The 18,366-nt window shown below is 41.8% G+C and overlaps 1 protein-coding gene across 3 annotated transcripts in view; it reads left to right on the forward strand.

Annotated features, from left to right (window-relative positions):
- LOC139657310 (CMP-N-acetylneuraminate-beta-1,4-galactoside alpha-2,3-sialyltransferase-like) overlaps positions 1–18,366 on the forward strand; it is a 35,765-nt gene that overhangs the window by 13,537 nt on the left and 3,862 nt on the right. For all 3 annotated transcript variants that reach the window (XM_071535099.1, XM_071535100.1, XM_071535101.1), the window contains 6 exons: positions 2,369–2,463; positions 5,330–5,393; positions 7,212–7,307; positions 7,841–8,027; positions 15,243–15,389; positions 17,492–17,638. In XM_071535099.1, coding sequence (XP_071391200.1) covers positions 2,369–2,463; positions 5,330–5,393; positions 7,212–7,307; positions 7,841–8,027; positions 15,243–15,389; positions 17,492–17,638 — 736 coding nt within the window. The remainder of the gene's footprint in view (positions 1–2,368; positions 2,464–5,329; positions 5,394–7,211; positions 7,308–7,840; positions 8,028–15,242; positions 15,390–17,491; positions 17,639–18,366) is intronic.

Raw genomic sequence — 18,366 nt, forward strand, 5'->3', positions numbered from 1 at the left:
TTTATTTTTTGTACAACTTTTGAAAGTAATTACCATTCATTTGTTTTGGCAAATATTTCATTGCATTTTAGGATTGATTTTGAGTAGTATTCCCCTAAGGAGGACTTTTTATGCTTCTAGTGTTTTGAAGCATGTAAATACCAATGTAATTATAAGTGCGGTTGGTCTTGTCAGTCTCTGGGAAAAGAATGTTTTAATTTGGTTTCAGGTCAATCTCCAGTATTCCAGCAAAGTCAGTTTGATCTCCCAATGCCTTTGGCAGGGTATCAAGTGCCCTATGAAATCTAATCTTGTTTTTATTTCTTAAAATTCCTGTTTTGAATTTCTCTGTTTCATTTTTTGAAAATGAAATTTGATGAAAATGACTGGGATGACTTGGATTTGGCTGTGGTCATTGGACATCTGAGGCCACTGAATGGTATACTGGCAAAATGTGTGATTTCTACTCCCAGTGTGAACATTACCTACTCTTCATCATCCTGGATCCTGATGAAAAAAGCACCACAATTTTCAAAAGAATGGTGCCTAAATGAGGAGTTTGACTTTGTGGCTGCACATCTAAAGGCCTAATGCCTTAAAGTGGAGACAGATGTGAACATTAAATAGAGCATAACATGCTTAATGCTCCAAACTAACAAAATATAGTTAACTGTAATTTTTGTTTTACATGCAAAGTTGAACACATCTTCATTATAAAGTTAGTGCAGGTGGTAACCAGCCAGCTTGAACTGTGCTCATGTAGAATAAATTGTGTCAGGCTGGTGAGACATTTTGGCCAATTGAACCTGCCAGGCAAGCGGGGGTTAAGCAGGGGGATTTAGGCATGAACACACATGTCACACACAGACAGGGACTGATGATGTGTAATGTATCCTATTTATTTATTGGTAAATTAAAGGAAGAATGTTGCATATTGCAGCTTTAATCAAATTACATATATTATACCAAGTCTTCATCAGAGCCTAAATACTAAACAGACTGAGGTGAAACTGCAACCAGTGTGTTCACCACACACCAATACAGTGAGAACTTGGGCCCTACCTAGCATGTTAACTGCACCGCTCCTGTTCATATTGTTTACATTAATCCCTATTGAGATTCTGTGTGTTGAAGAGCAACTATTGTCATGTTCTTTAAGTTCAGTTCACTTTGGGCTGCAAATCTGAATCTGATCTGCTTTGTATATTACAAGACTCCCTTTGTCATTCTGTTCCTCTTTCCTACACATACACACACACACACACACACACACACACACACACACACACACACACACACACACACACACACACACACACATCAATTATAGGTGGTATGGATGCACCATGGATGTTTGCTCTGAAAAAATGACCCTAGTTTTACACAGCACCTCATGGTACTGGATTGTGGGGGCTGGGGGATTCAGAGGTAACTTGGACTCTAGGATGCCTTGACTTTTTGAATTTCAGTCCTTTGTATTTATTCACCAAAAAGCTCAATACTGACACTACCATTGTTCATATACCTTGTTTTTTGCGCAGCAGTGAGCTTTTATGAATCGCTTACGAAACATGCAAATGATCAGAAGCGGGCGGTGGTGCCAAAACAGTGCAAGTGGTAAACCCTGTTAATGAATAGGGAAACAGCCTCCCACCACAGTCTCACCCGCTACCACATCGTTATCCCTGCCGGTGGGTTTTATGAATATGGGCTAGTGCATTTTGGGGTTGACCTGGGCTCCAAGTTGAACATGTCCCAACTAGTACATTACGTCAGTGTAAAAATAGCCCTTGAAACGGGCTCTATCTAGGCAGAACTCTTGGGCCAGATGATAAAACTCTTGGTGCTCTGCTCTGTCTAGGAGGACATCATGTACCCACATCCTCCATTTCAGAATGGGCTCCTCTTCCTTATCTAGCAAGCAGAGCAATCACTAACTCTCTCTCGTCCATCTTTAGTTTCAAGGACGTTATCCCCTTTGGCACTTCAGGTTAGCTAGCTAATACTTATAAGTTATTACAAAACTGCAACACTCCTTGCACCCTTTGAGTTCTTGCTCCTTACATCACTGCCGAGACTCACAGCCACGCTTTACATTTGAGCAGGAGAGAAAAAGCGTCCTATCTGATCACGTCCTAGCTGCTAATTCCCCAGCTACCCCCCCCCCCCCCCCCCCCCCATCTTATACCTGTCTCTGAGCCTGTGGTGGTGCAGGTAAACTCAGACAGCCTGTGGATTAGCTGGAGACACAATGCTCCTAATCCTCTAAAGCATTTTGCCATTAATCAGTGCATCTGCAGTGTTCACATCAGGGCTGTGCGGGCGGTGGACAGATTTTTATTGATGGACACTTGCTTGTTGTAACTTGTGTTTTCTTTTATATCACCAGGTTCACCAAACCAGCGCCAATGTTCCTTGATCCAAATTTTAAACGATTCTCCAAGATCGGTGATTATTTGCCCCCCTTTGGAATAAAATCACAAGGTATGGATTGACTTTATTATATTTGCTAACATTTGGAGGTCGTACAAATGAGCCCAATGTCAGCGCATCTCCATTCCAACAAACTTGGGATGTGTGCTATTATCTCTCTCTTACTTGCTCTTTGTCATGTCTAAGATATTTTAACTTCATTATTATTATTTTCACATACAAATGAATAGTGGAAGTCATGGAGTGGTGGGGGCTGATAATGTCGCTTATCATAGTCTTAATTGTAATTTTAACTCAGCTGCTGTTTAGTTTTGACACTGCTCACATATTTTTCACATATATCGCAAGGAATAACAAAAAACTCCTTTTTTACATCTATTATTGAAGTCAAGGCTGATTTGTTTGTGTCCTATCTACTGCATACTACTTATAAGGGTTCAACTGATAGGGGTTGTTGAAGGTTACTACCAATGCTGATATTTTGAGACTGAAGCTGCCTATAGTAATATATTGTACCTATATACTGCATATAGTTGGGTTGGCAGCACATTTAAGTTCTTATTGGTGATATTAATTTTCACAACAATGATTCAACCTAAAGCCAGTTCATGAAACTACCGTCCTAAACACCCGGTGTCTGGTAGGTCTTTCTGGGAAAAATCCTCTGCTACACAGGAAGTGATGTGTTTTATGTTTTCCGGTTTAAAATGAATAGAAGAAGAACTGGGTAGTTAGCATGAGCAGTGATAGCCACCATGGCTGAACAGACAAAGAAAAGAGCGCCACCTACAGAAACTCAAACTTCAAACAGGGAGGGGAACACTGAGGCAAGCTAAACTAAAGGAGAGTAAATTCATACATAATCCTAAAAAGACTATTTGATATAAAATAGTATTAAAAATGTTAAAGCTGAACTTCAGGCACTCAGGTGTGAGAGCTAAATGGTGAGGATGTGTGTGTGTTCAGATTGAGGAGTGGATCTGCTGGCTTTATGTAGAACATTCTTGAAGGGAACAGGATATCAACCATCAGCTATAAGGCCCTCATCTTTCTCTGGTTGTTTTTCCTTTCTCCGTTGACAAGATCACAGATTAATCTCATTCCTCGAGTGAGATCTGTTTAACCAGTGTTCTGTGTTAAAGTAGTTAAGTCTACGTTTGAGAACATGAACATTATTCTGTCAAAGCAAGAAATAGTTACGTTCTTGAGTTTCTTGAATCCCACAGTTGTTGAGTTGTTGAGGATATCAAAATATCAGCCTTTTTTTTTTCTTTCAGCATGGACAAGAGCACAGATTCTCTGACTTTAAGCAGCGCTCAAAAGAAGCCTTAGAAAGATGCATCACAATGTTCATTCCCTTTTCAAAAATAACTCCAACAGTCTATATTTCAGGCCACTACTCTTCCAAGGCAGGTTGTTTAGGCAACACCTCCCTCAGTACTGATAAGATATTTGAATTCCAGTAATTGATTGGAATGTATGTTTCCGGTTTGTGGGGAATAAGTAGAAGAAGAACTGGGTAGTTAGCATGAGCAGTGATAGCCACCATGGTTGAACAGACAAAGAAGAGAGCGACACCTACAGAAACTCAAACTGCATCAACAGAAAATCAAAGTAAAAAGACGTCACAGTGCTGGACACACTGTTTGATTGACAGGTGATCTCTGGGAAGAGCGGTGCAGAAACACCACAGCAGTGAGTGCTGAGTAACAAAGATGGAGAACATAAAAAATGCATGGATCTCACAGATTATCACTTTGATGTTCTGACCATTTTCAAGAGCTGCACGCCTAGCCTTTCCATTCCTAACAGTTGAATCAACTAGTGCGTTCACTTGGAGGAGAAGGACTATTATGGACAATTAAGTAATTATTGGACAGTAAAGTATTGCAGTAATTATGGACAGGGCAAACTTTTGGTGTTTGAGTCATAAGCCTAGTTCTGGCTTTCTACTTAAAGGTCCCATATGGTGTAAAACAGGACTCCCCTTGCCTCTTTGATTATAAAGAAGTTGGATGGTCTATCTAAACATGGTGAAAGTATCAAAACACACGGTTGCCAACTAAATCCACACAATCCATATTAGAAAAGCAATCCTCTAAACGAGCCGTTTGGACTTCCGTAACTTTGTGGCATCTCAAAGGTTTGCTCATTATCATTTTTGTAAGAAATAATAGACTAACAAAGTATTTTTTTCAAAGCGGTTGAGCGGTTGTCATTGTTTATTAACTGGAGAGTTTTCCCTACCTGTAGCTGCCGGGTTAGAGGGTCGTTAATATTAATGAGCCTTAAAGACACAGCGACACAAACAGCCTGTTCTTAGTAAGGCTCAGAGAGATGCTGGAAAATGAACGTACGAGTGTTTTTGGTACATGACACCACACACACAGCTTTGAATGGACCTCAAGACAGAAAATAAAACACTGGAAAGTGGAGAATATGGGACCTTTAACACCCAGATCAAAGCCTAAAGAGTCGAGAAGGCTTTTATTCCAAAGTTGTGATGTAACCTCTTTCTCAAATGGCTCACATCAGGCAGAGAATATGTTGTTTAAAACCGCTGTTCCCTTCGCTGGGTATTTCTTCATACCCCACCTCCTGCCAATGTCCTCCGCTGTATACATCTATCCCTCCCAGGAGGTAGAGGAGTATATATGAGCTCTTACCTTCCCTGGCCACCCATCTTAAATGGTTGTATAACACTGTAACATGAAGAAGTGTCAGCCCACCCAGCCACTGGCTCCAGGCCCTACCTCATTTATCACAAGCACAGTCCACTTCTGTTACGCCACCCTCATCTACCACCGAGGTGATGCTGCTGGTTGGAATGTGGAAGGAAGCTGTCTTTGTCTTTCATCTTCACCTCACTTGTTTTTTTTGTCTCTCTCTCTGTCTCTCCCTTCTCTTGTATCCGCAGAGAAGATCATAGATATTCTCCTGTCAGCTACAAGCAGCTACGGCCTGCGGGAAGAACTGGACAAGTAAGTTGATGGCAGTCGTCCTTTCAGGTTCTGATCCACGTCACACCGGCCCTTTCTTTTATTTCATTCTTTTATTTCTATTGTAGCTCTTTATTTAAGCTTCACTAGGCAACTGTACTCTTTGGCAGCCCCAAGGGACAATGGGAAATAACTAGGGATGGGACAACATGCGTATCTCCCGATAGGATTCGATACGCACTATGGGGTTCACGATTCAATACAAACACGATACGATGTAATAAATTATAGTTCAGTGACAACAAAGTCTGACTGTGCAAAATTATGTTTATTTCTGAGCCACAAATTTTTCTAGCGAAGGCATTGGCTTGCCAAAATGTAATCAATAATTTAAAAATGTCATTACAAAGTGTAAATAATATAATTTGGATGGAGAGTCATACCAACACCAGAACTTAATTTGGGCCAAAAGGGCAAATCTACAGCATCTTAATTAGCGAGGATGGGACGCTCTTCTCTGTTGCAGCCACACTTTGTGATTTACTGACTGATAAGATGGGTGTATTTTTACATAAACATCTTGCCTAATGCTGCTTTATTTAACTAGATTAATCCTGAGATTTGAAAATAAACGAATAGAATCGCAGACAAAATAAGCGAGTTTACTATAAAGCATCAGAAGCATTTGCAGTATGCCAGTTAAAGCCTTAGAGAGTGAGAGAGCACAAGAGGAAGAGAGAGAAATCCTTCATCTGTTGAACATCAGTGGATGAGGAACATCCTGGGAATACTCAGCAGGCTTTCCATGCTAATGTGATAAGTCTTAAGTAATTCAGCCCGCTGCCTCGCAATCACAATATTAATCAACGGATCCCAGATCAGCTCATGCAATAACCCTAGCGTTTTTCGATTCCACTTTCGGTTGAGCTTTTTGTCTTTATATGGGCCTCATCGGTTCCACAGACACTGTGCGCTGACCTTATTTCATCAGCTAGCTAAGACAATTAGGAATGTGTTTATTTTTCCACCCAGAATTAAGCAGTCCAGACTAAACAGAGGCCACATGCTGAAGTGAATCTGAATCCTGAGAGCGCCAATACGATATCATATGGCCACGATATTAACCAAAGTGTGACACATTTCCCTCTGTTCACTTTCACACTTCTGGTGTCATGGCAGCAGGGATGGAAAGAAATGAAGACACCAGCTTATGCATGTGGCAGTATATAAGACAGATACATAGGTTTGTGCACATTGTTATTGCGTATGTAAAATTATATGGGGGTTTTCCTTCTGAAATGGGACCACTAGAGTCACCTGCTTTTGCAGATTGATTGCTGCTATGTGGGTGGAATGTATTTTGTAACGTGACTATTTTTAACTTTGTTTGCAGAATGGAAGCATTTAGAGCATGTAATCATCTGTGTTTTTGGAATATTTAATAACAAATGTCAGGTAGCTGTTTGTCTTCTAGCCCCTCATGTATATACAGTATATGGGTTGTACACGTTTTTGCATACATATTGGGCGTGAGTGCATGTATACTTTAATAACTAATAGAAATGCAATAGTACATTCAGCTAAAGGTTTGGTACATAATACTGGGTTCACAGTTCAATATTATCACACTATTTTGGACAAAATCTAAATGAATGATACAGTAGGAATATTTACACACACACACACACACACACAATCTTGTTTAGATGTGTTGTGCTTTGTTTTGAGGGTGAGAGTCAAAGTAAAAAATACAGTCCTCCAGTGAAATCTTACTTTAGTGAGATGTGGGGAGAGTTTTGTGGTAAATGACTTGAGTGAAATCGCGCCTCATTCAAATGGTGCTTACTTGCTGTGTTGCAGTTTGAGTTGTAAGAGATGCATCATCATCGGGAATGGAGGAATCCTCGCCAACAGGTCTCTGGGCCAGAAGATTGATGAGTTTGATGTGGTGGCGAGGTAAGTCATGGCAGATTAATACTAAACTGTTTCACCCAGAGTACATATACTGTAGTCTACATGCATGGTTTATTTTTACAGGGAGAGATGCACCCACACATTTACAATTGAATATTACAAGGAACTATACTTCTTGTTGTTTCTTGTTACTTACTTAAGCTACAGACTGCAAATTTTGTCCTTGAGAAAAGTAAATTGAGAAATTGAGAAAAAAGTTGCATATTGTAGCTTTAACTAGTTTTCCAAATCCTTTACCTTGTATAAATGAAAATGTGCATACCTATATGAACAGGGAAAGAGTGCAGGCCCTGTCATCCACCTATGTAATATTATGTTATGCGCTTCTGGTGTAATGCCCCAACTGCACGCAAAATCGTGGTATTTGGCCACTAAGTGTCCTGTGTGATTCCGGCGTTACACTCCCAGCATTTTGCACTGCACCACAATATTTTGTCTAGGATAAAAACTTTTAACCTCTTCTGATTCGGACAATGCCATGCTTTTTCGATTGACTGTGCAACTGTGTGTTGCAGGTTGAATGAGGCCCCAGTGAAAGGCTTTGAGAAAGACGTTGGCTCCAAGACCACCATGCGCATCACCTATCCGGAGGGGGCCATCCAGAAGACAGAGCGATATGAGAGACAGTCCCTGTTTGTCCTCTCCGCCTTCAAAGCTCTGGACTTCAAGTGGCTCCGGCACATGGTCTTCAACCAAAAGCTGGTAAGACAACTGACGCCTTCAGAACAAGAACCATACAAATCCATGTTGATGTTGTTTTTAAGAAAATCTCAGTTATACAGTCACCTCAAATCCGTTTGAGCATGAGTGTGATTCATCACCTGAAAGTCCACAACCTCTGCTCTCTTCAACTATGAATGTACAAAATATTAAGGACAGGTGAATCCAGGTTAAAGCCATTATCCCTTACTGATTGCCCTTATTGAATCTATACTAATCACAAAGGAGGAGATGTAGATAAAGAGAAGCAGACGAGAAGGATTTTTAAGCTTTGAGGCAACTGAGATATGGATTGTGCAAAAGGAGCTGCAACTCATACTCAATATCATACTTTGTACATTCAGTGTACAGTACAGGTACCTGACTGTCATCTGAAGGGACTTAAACAGGGATTCAGCTATGGTTAACCAGCAGATGGCAGTGGGAAGTTAGGAGAGGATGACAGTACATGATAAGCCATGTGCACCTGTTTGTCATGCTTGTAAAGATGCACACTGTTCTGAGTTGAGTGAGCAGCTGGACAAGTTATTGGGGCTGCATTAATTCAGTTTATTGTGTTGCAAATTTGTCTGTTACACTACATTTACTAAATACCTCTGCAAATGCCTGATCAGAAGAAGAACCAGGATTGCAACTATTCTATAATCCTGGATACATAAAAGCATGTAGAGAAAGACAATTTGCAACTGGTCAGAGTGTGAGTTGTCCTTGGTTAGAGTTACTACTTTTACCTCAGTTAGTGAGTTCCTACATTTCCCAGAATGCCTTTCGATAACCCCCCCAGAGAAGGGCTGTGAACTTATTGCTTTCAGTCGAAGGTGGGAGTCGGGGCATATAAATGTCTCAAAAGTGTGATCATTCAGCTGTGAGTTATTCGTGTACACGTAGAAAAACAAAAACTAGAAAAACAACTCTTTGATTCTGAGGGACTGACACCAAAACCTGACATTTACCATTTATGTTTTAGATCGCTGAAATATTTTCTGCTATCAAACTGCATTGTAGCTGCACTGGAAATATCTCAATGTGGCATTTAGCCAGTTTTCCATGGGAATAAGAAAGATACACCACCAAACAACATGGTCATATAAATGAATGTCCGTTTTGCTGGTCTATCACCAGTTGATACCATACATTTGTGATTCCACCTCTAAGCAGTTCATGAAAGCTTTTACAATTGCTGTTCTAAACACCTATGAACTGGGAGAAACCCTCTGCTGCGCTGCATTTTACATTTACGGGAGTAGCAACAGCGGTTTGTTTCTAATCACTGTTGACAACTTGGCAACTTGTCAGACCACCCTGGTGAGTTTATTTTTCAAAAGCGACTAATTTAATGTCATCTCTGACCACAGGGAAAAATGTTAATGTGTTAACTCCCCAAGCATTTGGCGTATGGCTTAATGAAGTAAACTTTAAAAAAAAAAATCATCTCCCTTTCCTCCATTATGATAAAGTTATCCGGTCGGCGGTCAGAGCTGCAGTAGCCAGTGTGCCCCTCCCCTCAGGTGAGTGGAGACATTTAACGGACATTTAATGAAACGACTTAATTGGCTGCTCTGTTCGTGAATAGATAACCCTTATCTCTTGAAGGAGAAATTGTAACCCGTTGAATTTCCTTACATGCACGTATGTGTGTGTATTTGTGTGTGTGTCTAGACGCCATTCTTGAAGCTAATGTTACCAGGGGCATTTTAAACTCAAGGACATGGCTGCATTCTCTGACATTGTAACACAGTAACTCTACCCAAAGACATGCAGCTAAGTCGACTCATAAAAGCAGTTTGAAGTTGTCTGTTACCGTGTTAACAGTATTTTGAAACACATGTCAATTAGTTGACAAGAGCTCTAGGCCAATATGAGCAGGAAGGGGAGGGAGAGGTTTTCAGATGAAACAAATTAGACACAAACAAGCCTGAACATGAGAGGGGTTGGTTAGACCACAGATGAGGCATCAGGACTAGTGACATATGAAGTGTTACTGTTCTCATTTAAGGAAAAATCCATCATGCACGTATGAATATAACAACAACCACTTGCCTGTTAATCCATACCCTCCCTCTAATTAGGCCTAAATCATGATTATAGGCCACAAGGTCAACCCGGCATTCCGAGGTTGCCTGCTCACCGCTCAGATCTGCCTCGTCTCTTTTCCGAGAACCAGCTGTGGTTCCACACACGACGGCTGCGCACGCTCCAATGGGAATACGACACATTCCTGCAGCCGGAGTCACAACATACCTGCTTCCTACACCCTCGCCTTCCTGGCACGAGAGCGTCCGGGGTCAAACGCTCACGGATCTCCAAGTAGATATGAATCGAGGGATAAAAGTGAGTAACGGCTGTGGAAAGTTAGCCTGGTTGTGCAACGTTGTGCAGATGATCTCAGTGGGCTTCTGAGATTGCTTCTCGGCCGTCCATCGGGCAGCCGGGTGAAGGAAGGTGGAGTATTTGTGTGGTTTATTTTTTAAGGACAGATACTATAAAATCATGAAAAAACAGCACACACCCAGTGAGTTGCTGACTACTGCTGTATATCGATTTCAAAAAGGAACAAGATAGCTACACACTCTTCTCTTAATTGTGTGATGCTTGCTGACCAATAATGAACATCACGCAGTTGACAGAAGAGTGTGCGACTATCTTTTTTAGTTCTTACAAGGACAGATACACCCTGTGATGGATTGGCGACCTATCCTGAGAGTCTCCCTCTACATGCTGGGATAGGCTCTAGCCCCCTGTGACCCTGAAGAGGATTTACACTAGAAAGGCCAAGCCACCGTCAGTTGATGGCTGTTTTGAATTTTAGAATTGAAATATCACAGCTCTCAAAATCCTACTAGATGTTCAAAATCGCACAAGGTTGTTGTAGATATAACCTCTGTTTTTGAAACGCGCTATAAAAATAAAGATTGTTATTATTAAAGCCGCTGTAGGTAGGTTTTCTAAGTTCACATTTGTTTGAATTCAGCAAAGGTAATGTCCATGTTGGCCGAACATAAATCAGCCAGAATCTCAGCAATAATGATAGTGCTACTGCTCTGCTATTTGCTTTCAACATCAATTTTGAGGCTCCGGCATCTGACTAGTTGAGCTAAACTTCCTGTTTTCCTTCAACCTAGTCTTTAAGGATATAAATTGACTATGCATGCAGTCCTGTAACCCTGATGAAGGCTGTTGCAGCTGCAACATGTCGGTTTTTGAAACTAAAGCTTCATAATTTGTTCTCCAAGAGCAGCTGAATCTTTTTCATTCCTTTGCTTCTTTTTCATTCATGCACCTTGGAGGAGCTGCAAGGTTGCGACAGATTTTTTGCTACCTGACAATATTGGACACTTGGTACGGGGAATCCTTTGACTTCTAGCAGGCATGCCTATCCAACCCCCAACCCCCATGAGGCTTCAGCTCTGATGCACATCAGAAAGCAGTCACTCTGCCAGAGCACTGAGGGCAGAACAGGAAGCCAGGGCTTCACCTATCCTGTCAGGAGGCGGTGGATATCACCGGGGTGGTCCAAGCCCTGGATCAGTTTTCACCTCCAGTGACAGGTGGGGGCAGAGACACTGACGAGTCAGTCAGCCATGGCAGCCATATTGCTGCATCCCTATCCTGCTTTATTGACATGTTTTACAAAGACCTACAGTGTAGCCATAAGATATATCACCTCTATAGTAATCCACAGAGTCTTATCAGTACAAAGAAGCATTGATAGAATCTGTTTACGCATCAGGTGCATCGTTGGCTGTCGAAGGCAGTATAGGTGTAACATTTGACACTGCCATACAGTCATGTTGGCTGAACAATAATGGTGTCAGAGGGCTTTGAAGCTGATGAGGCCGGCCTCATTCACAGCAACACTTCAGGATGGGATATCAAGTTACTTCTCCCAGTACAGGAGTGCAGACAACAGAACCGTTGGTGGACACACACACAGACTTGTCACTGGTTATGAATGAGCGAGAGTGTTGGCTGGAAGGAGACTGATGGCACGATAAGGAGAGTGGCGGGGCAGAGAGTGAGAGCTGGCATTGTGCTGTAAGGACACAAACGACATCCATCACAACCAACAGTCCCGATAGAAAATCCCCATTAGAGAATGTGCTACAGGCTAACAACTCCCTCAGACAAGGAGTCTTGCACAGCTGGCATCAACAAATGCATGTGACTGTTAAGGCAATACTCAAGTATTCCAAGTTTTTGAGTTGGCACATATGCACATAAGTTGTTTACAGTAACCCACATAAGCTCTTATCCAAATTATGAGTAACAAAAATGTGATGACGGGGATATTTGCCACGAGACATTCTGACAATTCTGTTAATTCATGTTTGGAGGAATAATGTTGATCAGGATAAATAGATGCATATGACACAGCTTATCCCAAAGTTTCAAGTTTATTTGACATTTACATAAAAATGCATTGGAATTCTTGATCATGAGCCTTGCGTCATTCAGCAAAAAGAACACATAAGAACACTTGAGAAACAGTAAAAAAAAAAAAAGGACAAAGACACATAAGAAACAAAATAAAAGCATGATAAAACATAAAACACATGCAGCAGTACATGCATTGTCGGCAAAGTGCGATAAATATTATCTTAAAGCTACACTAGGCAACTATGTATATTGGCCGCTCCAAAGAGGTAACTGGTAAAATTTTGAACTTCAATACCAAGAAATGGCCATACGCATTTCATATGTGCAAATAGGGTAAATCTACAGCCTCTCAATTAAGGGGGATGGGACACTATTGAATTGTGATTCAGGCTGAAAAAATCTTGCCTAGCGCAGCTTTAACCCGTATACGAGCTATTATCTGGAATACTGTGCGCATGTAAACACATTCATTGATACAGTGATACAATGGATGTGAGAAGTGCTTGTCATTTGATCCTCTCCGCGGTGTGCAGATGGGTTTCCCACAGACCGTTGTGTCAACCCAGCGCCGCCACAGAGGAGAGGTGTTCGGTTCCCATCTCGGTTAGAGGAGCAAAATGGTCTCTGTCAGACAGGATTACCAGCTGGGCTTTCAGTTAGGAGCTCACAGCTTAACGTGGAGCAGGGTGACAGCGCTATGCTAGTTAGCTAATAGCTCATACCGGCGCTGTTTGGTTTCTTCCTGTCCCGTGCTCCGGCATTCCTGAGCGCCGCGAGCGTCTCAATGGCAGGTATCCCAGTAACTGTTCATACAGAGCCATCAGGATTGCTGGGCAGGCCACTGGTAATTAGCCTAATGGCCCCAGGTATATTGATACAGGGGCTTCCTTTCCTGGCTGGCTTTGTTTGCTCCTCTTGTTTTTCATCAGTGTTTTTAATGCTGTTGACCTCTCCCCTCCATGCCTCATCTCAGGGTATTGCTTTCACTGGGCTGTTTAAGCGCCATCATATTTTCCACTTTCCATTCTGCGGCCCACCATTACCACTCAAGGGTTTGCGTCTTGTTGGTAGTTGGCATAACCACTTGTTCACACTGCGAGCAACTCGGTTGATGGGCCGCTCCATTGACCTTATTCGGCGGCCATTTTGAACACTTGGGGTGGGAAACTCTACCCAAAAGATATATATAGGTAGCATTACTTACTACATAAGTGAGGACAAGATAAACAGTTACCAAATTAGCTAGCAATCTCGAGGACAGCCACAATGAATTTTCATCAGGGAAGTTAGTTAGCTTACTAGCTAGTTAGTAAGCTACTAGCTAGCTACCTAGTGCTTCAAATATATTTTTCAGTGGGGTCTGAAAAATCTGTGAAATGACAAATGTTTGTATGATGTATCTTGGTTCACAACAGTACGACAGAGCAGGCTGGACTTGCTCTTCCATGTAGAGTTTTCCACCCAGAGTATTCAAAATGGCAAACTAGAATAAGGTCCATTCTGACTGATTGTGGGAGATGCAAGAGGCTTTGATTACATTTATGTAGAGATTGACCAAGAAAAATAAGCTATGTATTTATACAAATCATGTATTTTTCGCTGCTCTGATACTGCCTTTCCTAATGTCAACATAGCTAACTAGAAAGCGCTAACACACAGTAAAGGTTGTTTGTCCCTGCTGTGCATGTGATTATGGTTCTCAGGTAGCATAATGTTTTCATTAGTTCAGCCCATTAGCTTCATGTAAGAGCAAGACGGTTATTTTGTGCCTCATTACATCACATCTGGTTTTGATATTGGGAGTCCCTCGCACTTTAACACTTCATTATTAGCAGAAAACCTAAGTGGCAAAAATCTCTGGAAAGGGTCTTTGTTATAGGAGTTTGACCACCTGGCTTCATTATGAAAACCTCTGTGGAAATTAAATTTAATCTCTTCTGCTTTTTATAGGTCCATGCAGACCACAAGTAGCAAACTGTTAAAGGGTTGACCTAGCATGTTCCTGTTCAGGGTGAACCGGTTAGCCTATGGAACATGACAAAGAAAAAACTAAATTAACTTTTAAGAAGTATGTGTTCAGTGTGGTAGGGCAGCTATACAGTGTGTAGCTATTACTTACACTTTGCTCCTACGCTAATGAAACTTTAGCTAGTGTTTTTGTTTGGAAAATGTGTCCCAGGCTTTCAGAGCCCCTCAGTGTGATGTTGTTGTGACAGAAATATAGTTTATAGCTAAGTAACAGGGAGGTGGGTCATGTTAGGGCAAGTCCTTGACACCCTAACAGAGCACTTCAAAGCTACTTGTCACACTTCACAGTCACCTTTTTTTTCCAGCTGTCAAAGGCACACCTGACGTATCTGCACAGGTGACATTAAATTCACTGACCAACTGTTTTGCATCAGCTCTCACTTGGCCAGCCTTGGGTTGAGGAGTTCTGTAGGTAATCATGGAAAGAGCCGCTGCTCTGATTGGCCGGCAGTAGAACAGGGTCTGCCCCTCCCCCTCGCCTCAGTCGGAAGATTATTGGTCAGCTCCAGTAAAGTTCTTCATCACAAATCAACCATGTTCTGAGTTTCATTTCAGGCGACATTTTTTCTAAATACAACAGCTCAAACAGCAACTAGCATGATTTTCACTTTTCATTTAAGATTGCAAAACCAAAATCACTGAAAAACATCTCCATCTCTAAAGATATTCCACCCACCTCACACACACACACACACACACACACACACACAATAAATGTTAGGCTTTCTAATTTGTTGAGTATGAGGGCCACACTAACATCACTCTCTCCCTTCCTCGCTATTTATCTCTCAGCGCAGCACTGACGGTTTCTGGAAGTCGGTGGCCAGGCATGTTCCCAGAGAGCCCAGCGACATACGAATCCTGAACCCCTACTTCATCCAGGAAGCGTCCTTCAAGCTGATTGGCTTGCCTCACAACAACGGCCAAATGGGCAGAGGGGTGAGAGACCTGTTGTTTGATTCCCTGGCAGTCAATCGCGGTTTAAGTATAGCTGAAGAAAAGCAGGAGGAACAGTCAGCTGTTTCACACGTAGCATTGAGTTAATTTGCTGGGACTGGAGCCCTAGTAGCCCGACTCCCCTGTCTGTCTGTTTACATCAGGAGCGGTCTGTCTTAACGCACAGCAGATCCTCCAGGTACCCAAGCACCAACACAGACCCAGAAATGAGTCAGAAAACAGTGTTACCATTAGGCTGGTACAAATAGGACCAGGCCGCAAATCTCAGGAGCTGTAAGATGTCCTCTGAGGGATGAAATCAAAAACTATAAGAAATTATACTTTGCAAGTATGTTTACACATGTACACACATGTTCTGACTTATAGGTCATGTCTCGGTTAACCGCTTTTTGGTATAATCTATTCATATTTATGTTTGAATCCCAGTCACAAATATCCCTCTACACAGGAATGCACAATGTTGGAATACCACAGTGGTAACTGACCCTATGCAGCAAATGAGAGAGTTAACAGCACTACACCTGGTCAGTGTTTCAATGTAACACCGACAGACCTGATACTGGACCATACCCATAGTAGGCCCAGTATGGGTACAGTACGTGTGCAATGGAAAAGGTCCAGATTGACTAAGACTGCATAACATGGGCAATTTGTACATTTTTGTGCCTCCGTTTCTTGAGCCCAAAGTTTCTGTCTTATTCACTAAGAAATTTATGCAAATCAACTTGTCCTGGAAGCCTTGGAAAAGAGCACTGAGCAAGCAAATAGCCCCATCATCACCAATTGCAAGCACAAATTGCTTCAGCTGTAAGACTAATTCACCAGTGTTGGCACCCCTGCACCCTGAAGCTGCTTTATAATTGGAGCATTCTTTGATCTGATGTGAGATTCTATGAAAACCCTCTGCCTTGCTGCCTGACTTGCTGGCGACGATGTCCGCGTCTTGCAGCAATGATCGCAGCTATTCTGAATGGACAATCTCTTTGAGCAAAGTCTTTACACCACCTTTCAGAAGATCTTATGTGCTACAATGATTTGGGGGAGTTGGTGCTGCAAAGTGTTAGTAAAGTGGGAACAATCTTGATTTGCATGACCTCACTTGCAAATATTTTGTGGGCAAAATAATGAGATTTACATATAATTTATGTAATATATGCATGACAGGCACAAGCAGCTTTCAGCTCATTGTGCACAGTTAGTGAATAGCATGGCATTATGATTTGGTCATTTTGGTGATATAGCATGCCGTCTTCCTTGCACAAACCTTTTGTTAATCTGGGTCTCAATATCGACACAACCAGTGCCCTAGGCTGCTCAGGGAGCCCAGCAGCAGAAATGCCCCGGCTGGGTGAGACATGGGAGTGTTAGAGGCAGGATGGAGGTGAGTGGATGTTGTGGGGGAAGTGCTAGCCTTTCTTATCAGCCAGCCAGTAAAATGCTGCTGGCAGGATTAGCGCTGTCACTCACAGGCCTCCGCTGAGAAGCCTTTCACCATTAACCTGCTGGCAACATCACAGCTGCTGTCTGTCTGTTAAAGTGAGTGTGTAGGCCTTCAGCACGGCAGATAAACCTCACAACTCCCTTAGACACACAGCTGATAACTACCCCTCATTTCTGAACATCCAGCTATCTCTAATAGGAGAAAGCTACCTCTTATACCATGTTGACGAACCATGTTGTCCCCCATGAATGATGCAGTCCCCATCTGTCAGTCAGTCAACCCTGTTTTTACCTGTAATTATAGACAGTCAGTGTAATTTTGAAAATCCCTGAACGCAGTGGTGAGATGCATCCCTTCCCCAAATTTTGTCAAAATCTGATCAGTAGTGTCTGAGATACTGTGTGTGACACATGGACAAATAAACAAATTATGTAGCATCTCCCTTGAGCCAATCCATGTAGTAATGAAATGCTGGAACACAGGGGTGCGTGTTCATTGTGGGGGGCATTAAAAGTCTCCTTCATCTCAATGACCTATAACTCCCTTTCTAATCCTTTGATTAAACTGTACATCTACCTTTTTGTTCCCCATGAGGACCACATTACGTCCTCATCGCCTCACTTAATGTTGTCTGTTTTTCTAGAATATCCCAACCCTGGGGTCAGTTGCCATAACAATGGCCCTCCATAACTGTGATGAAGTAGCCGTGGCTGGATTTGGCTACAACATGAGCACCCCCCATGCCCCCCTACACTACTACGAGAAGATCAGGATGTCAGCCATCAAAGAGGTAATAAAGGACCTGATTTGATAAGGCATTGATGCAAAGAAACTACAACAGGTATTGATGATAATATGTATTGATGATGATATGATGATCCCAGGAATAGGTCCATCAGCAAACTGGTCCACAATAACTCAAATATTTCTCATGGCATCATGTGGAAATAATGGAACCAGTGAATAATAAATGCTGTTAGTCACTCTCATAATCATGAACTTAAGGGGTGTCATCTTTATTAACATGCTTACCTCTTACCCACATTCTCACACCAGTCCGCACAGACAGCCAGTAGAGAAACAACCACTGGATATGTTGTATATCGATTATACTGTCAAAATAAAAGCAAACACTAAATAATGATGTCTTTTTTTTTATAAAAAAAAATGTTTGCCGTGCTCCATAAAGAACATTTACAAGCTGGCCTACATATGTGAACCTTGCACAATAGTTGTATTTATTTTAATTGTTTTACTTTTATTTATGTAACAAGGCAGTCCCACTGAGATCAAGAATTTCTTTTTCAACCTGATCATGAAAACAGCATCAAAACAAAACACACCAGTGTATAGAATATCCAGAAGCAAAAGCACTCCAATTCAGTATTCATTTAAACTCACCAAGAGCTCTTTGAAAAACCTGATTTGTCCCTAAAATAAAATTTCAGCTTTAATTTGTTACCATGTTGTTGAATAAGTGGAGTGAAGGAAAGGCAGTCATCAATTAAAATTCCTAAA

This window comes from Centroberyx affinis, unplaced genomic scaffold (genome assembly GCF_046629955.1).
Source record: "Centroberyx affinis isolate AG114_WGS23_722 - 3 ecotype Tasmania unplaced genomic scaffold, CSIRO-AGI_Caff_v1 ptg002663l_1, whole genome shotgun sequence".
Taxonomy (NCBI): Eukaryota; Metazoa; Chordata; class Actinopteri; order Beryciformes; family Berycidae; genus Centroberyx; species Centroberyx affinis.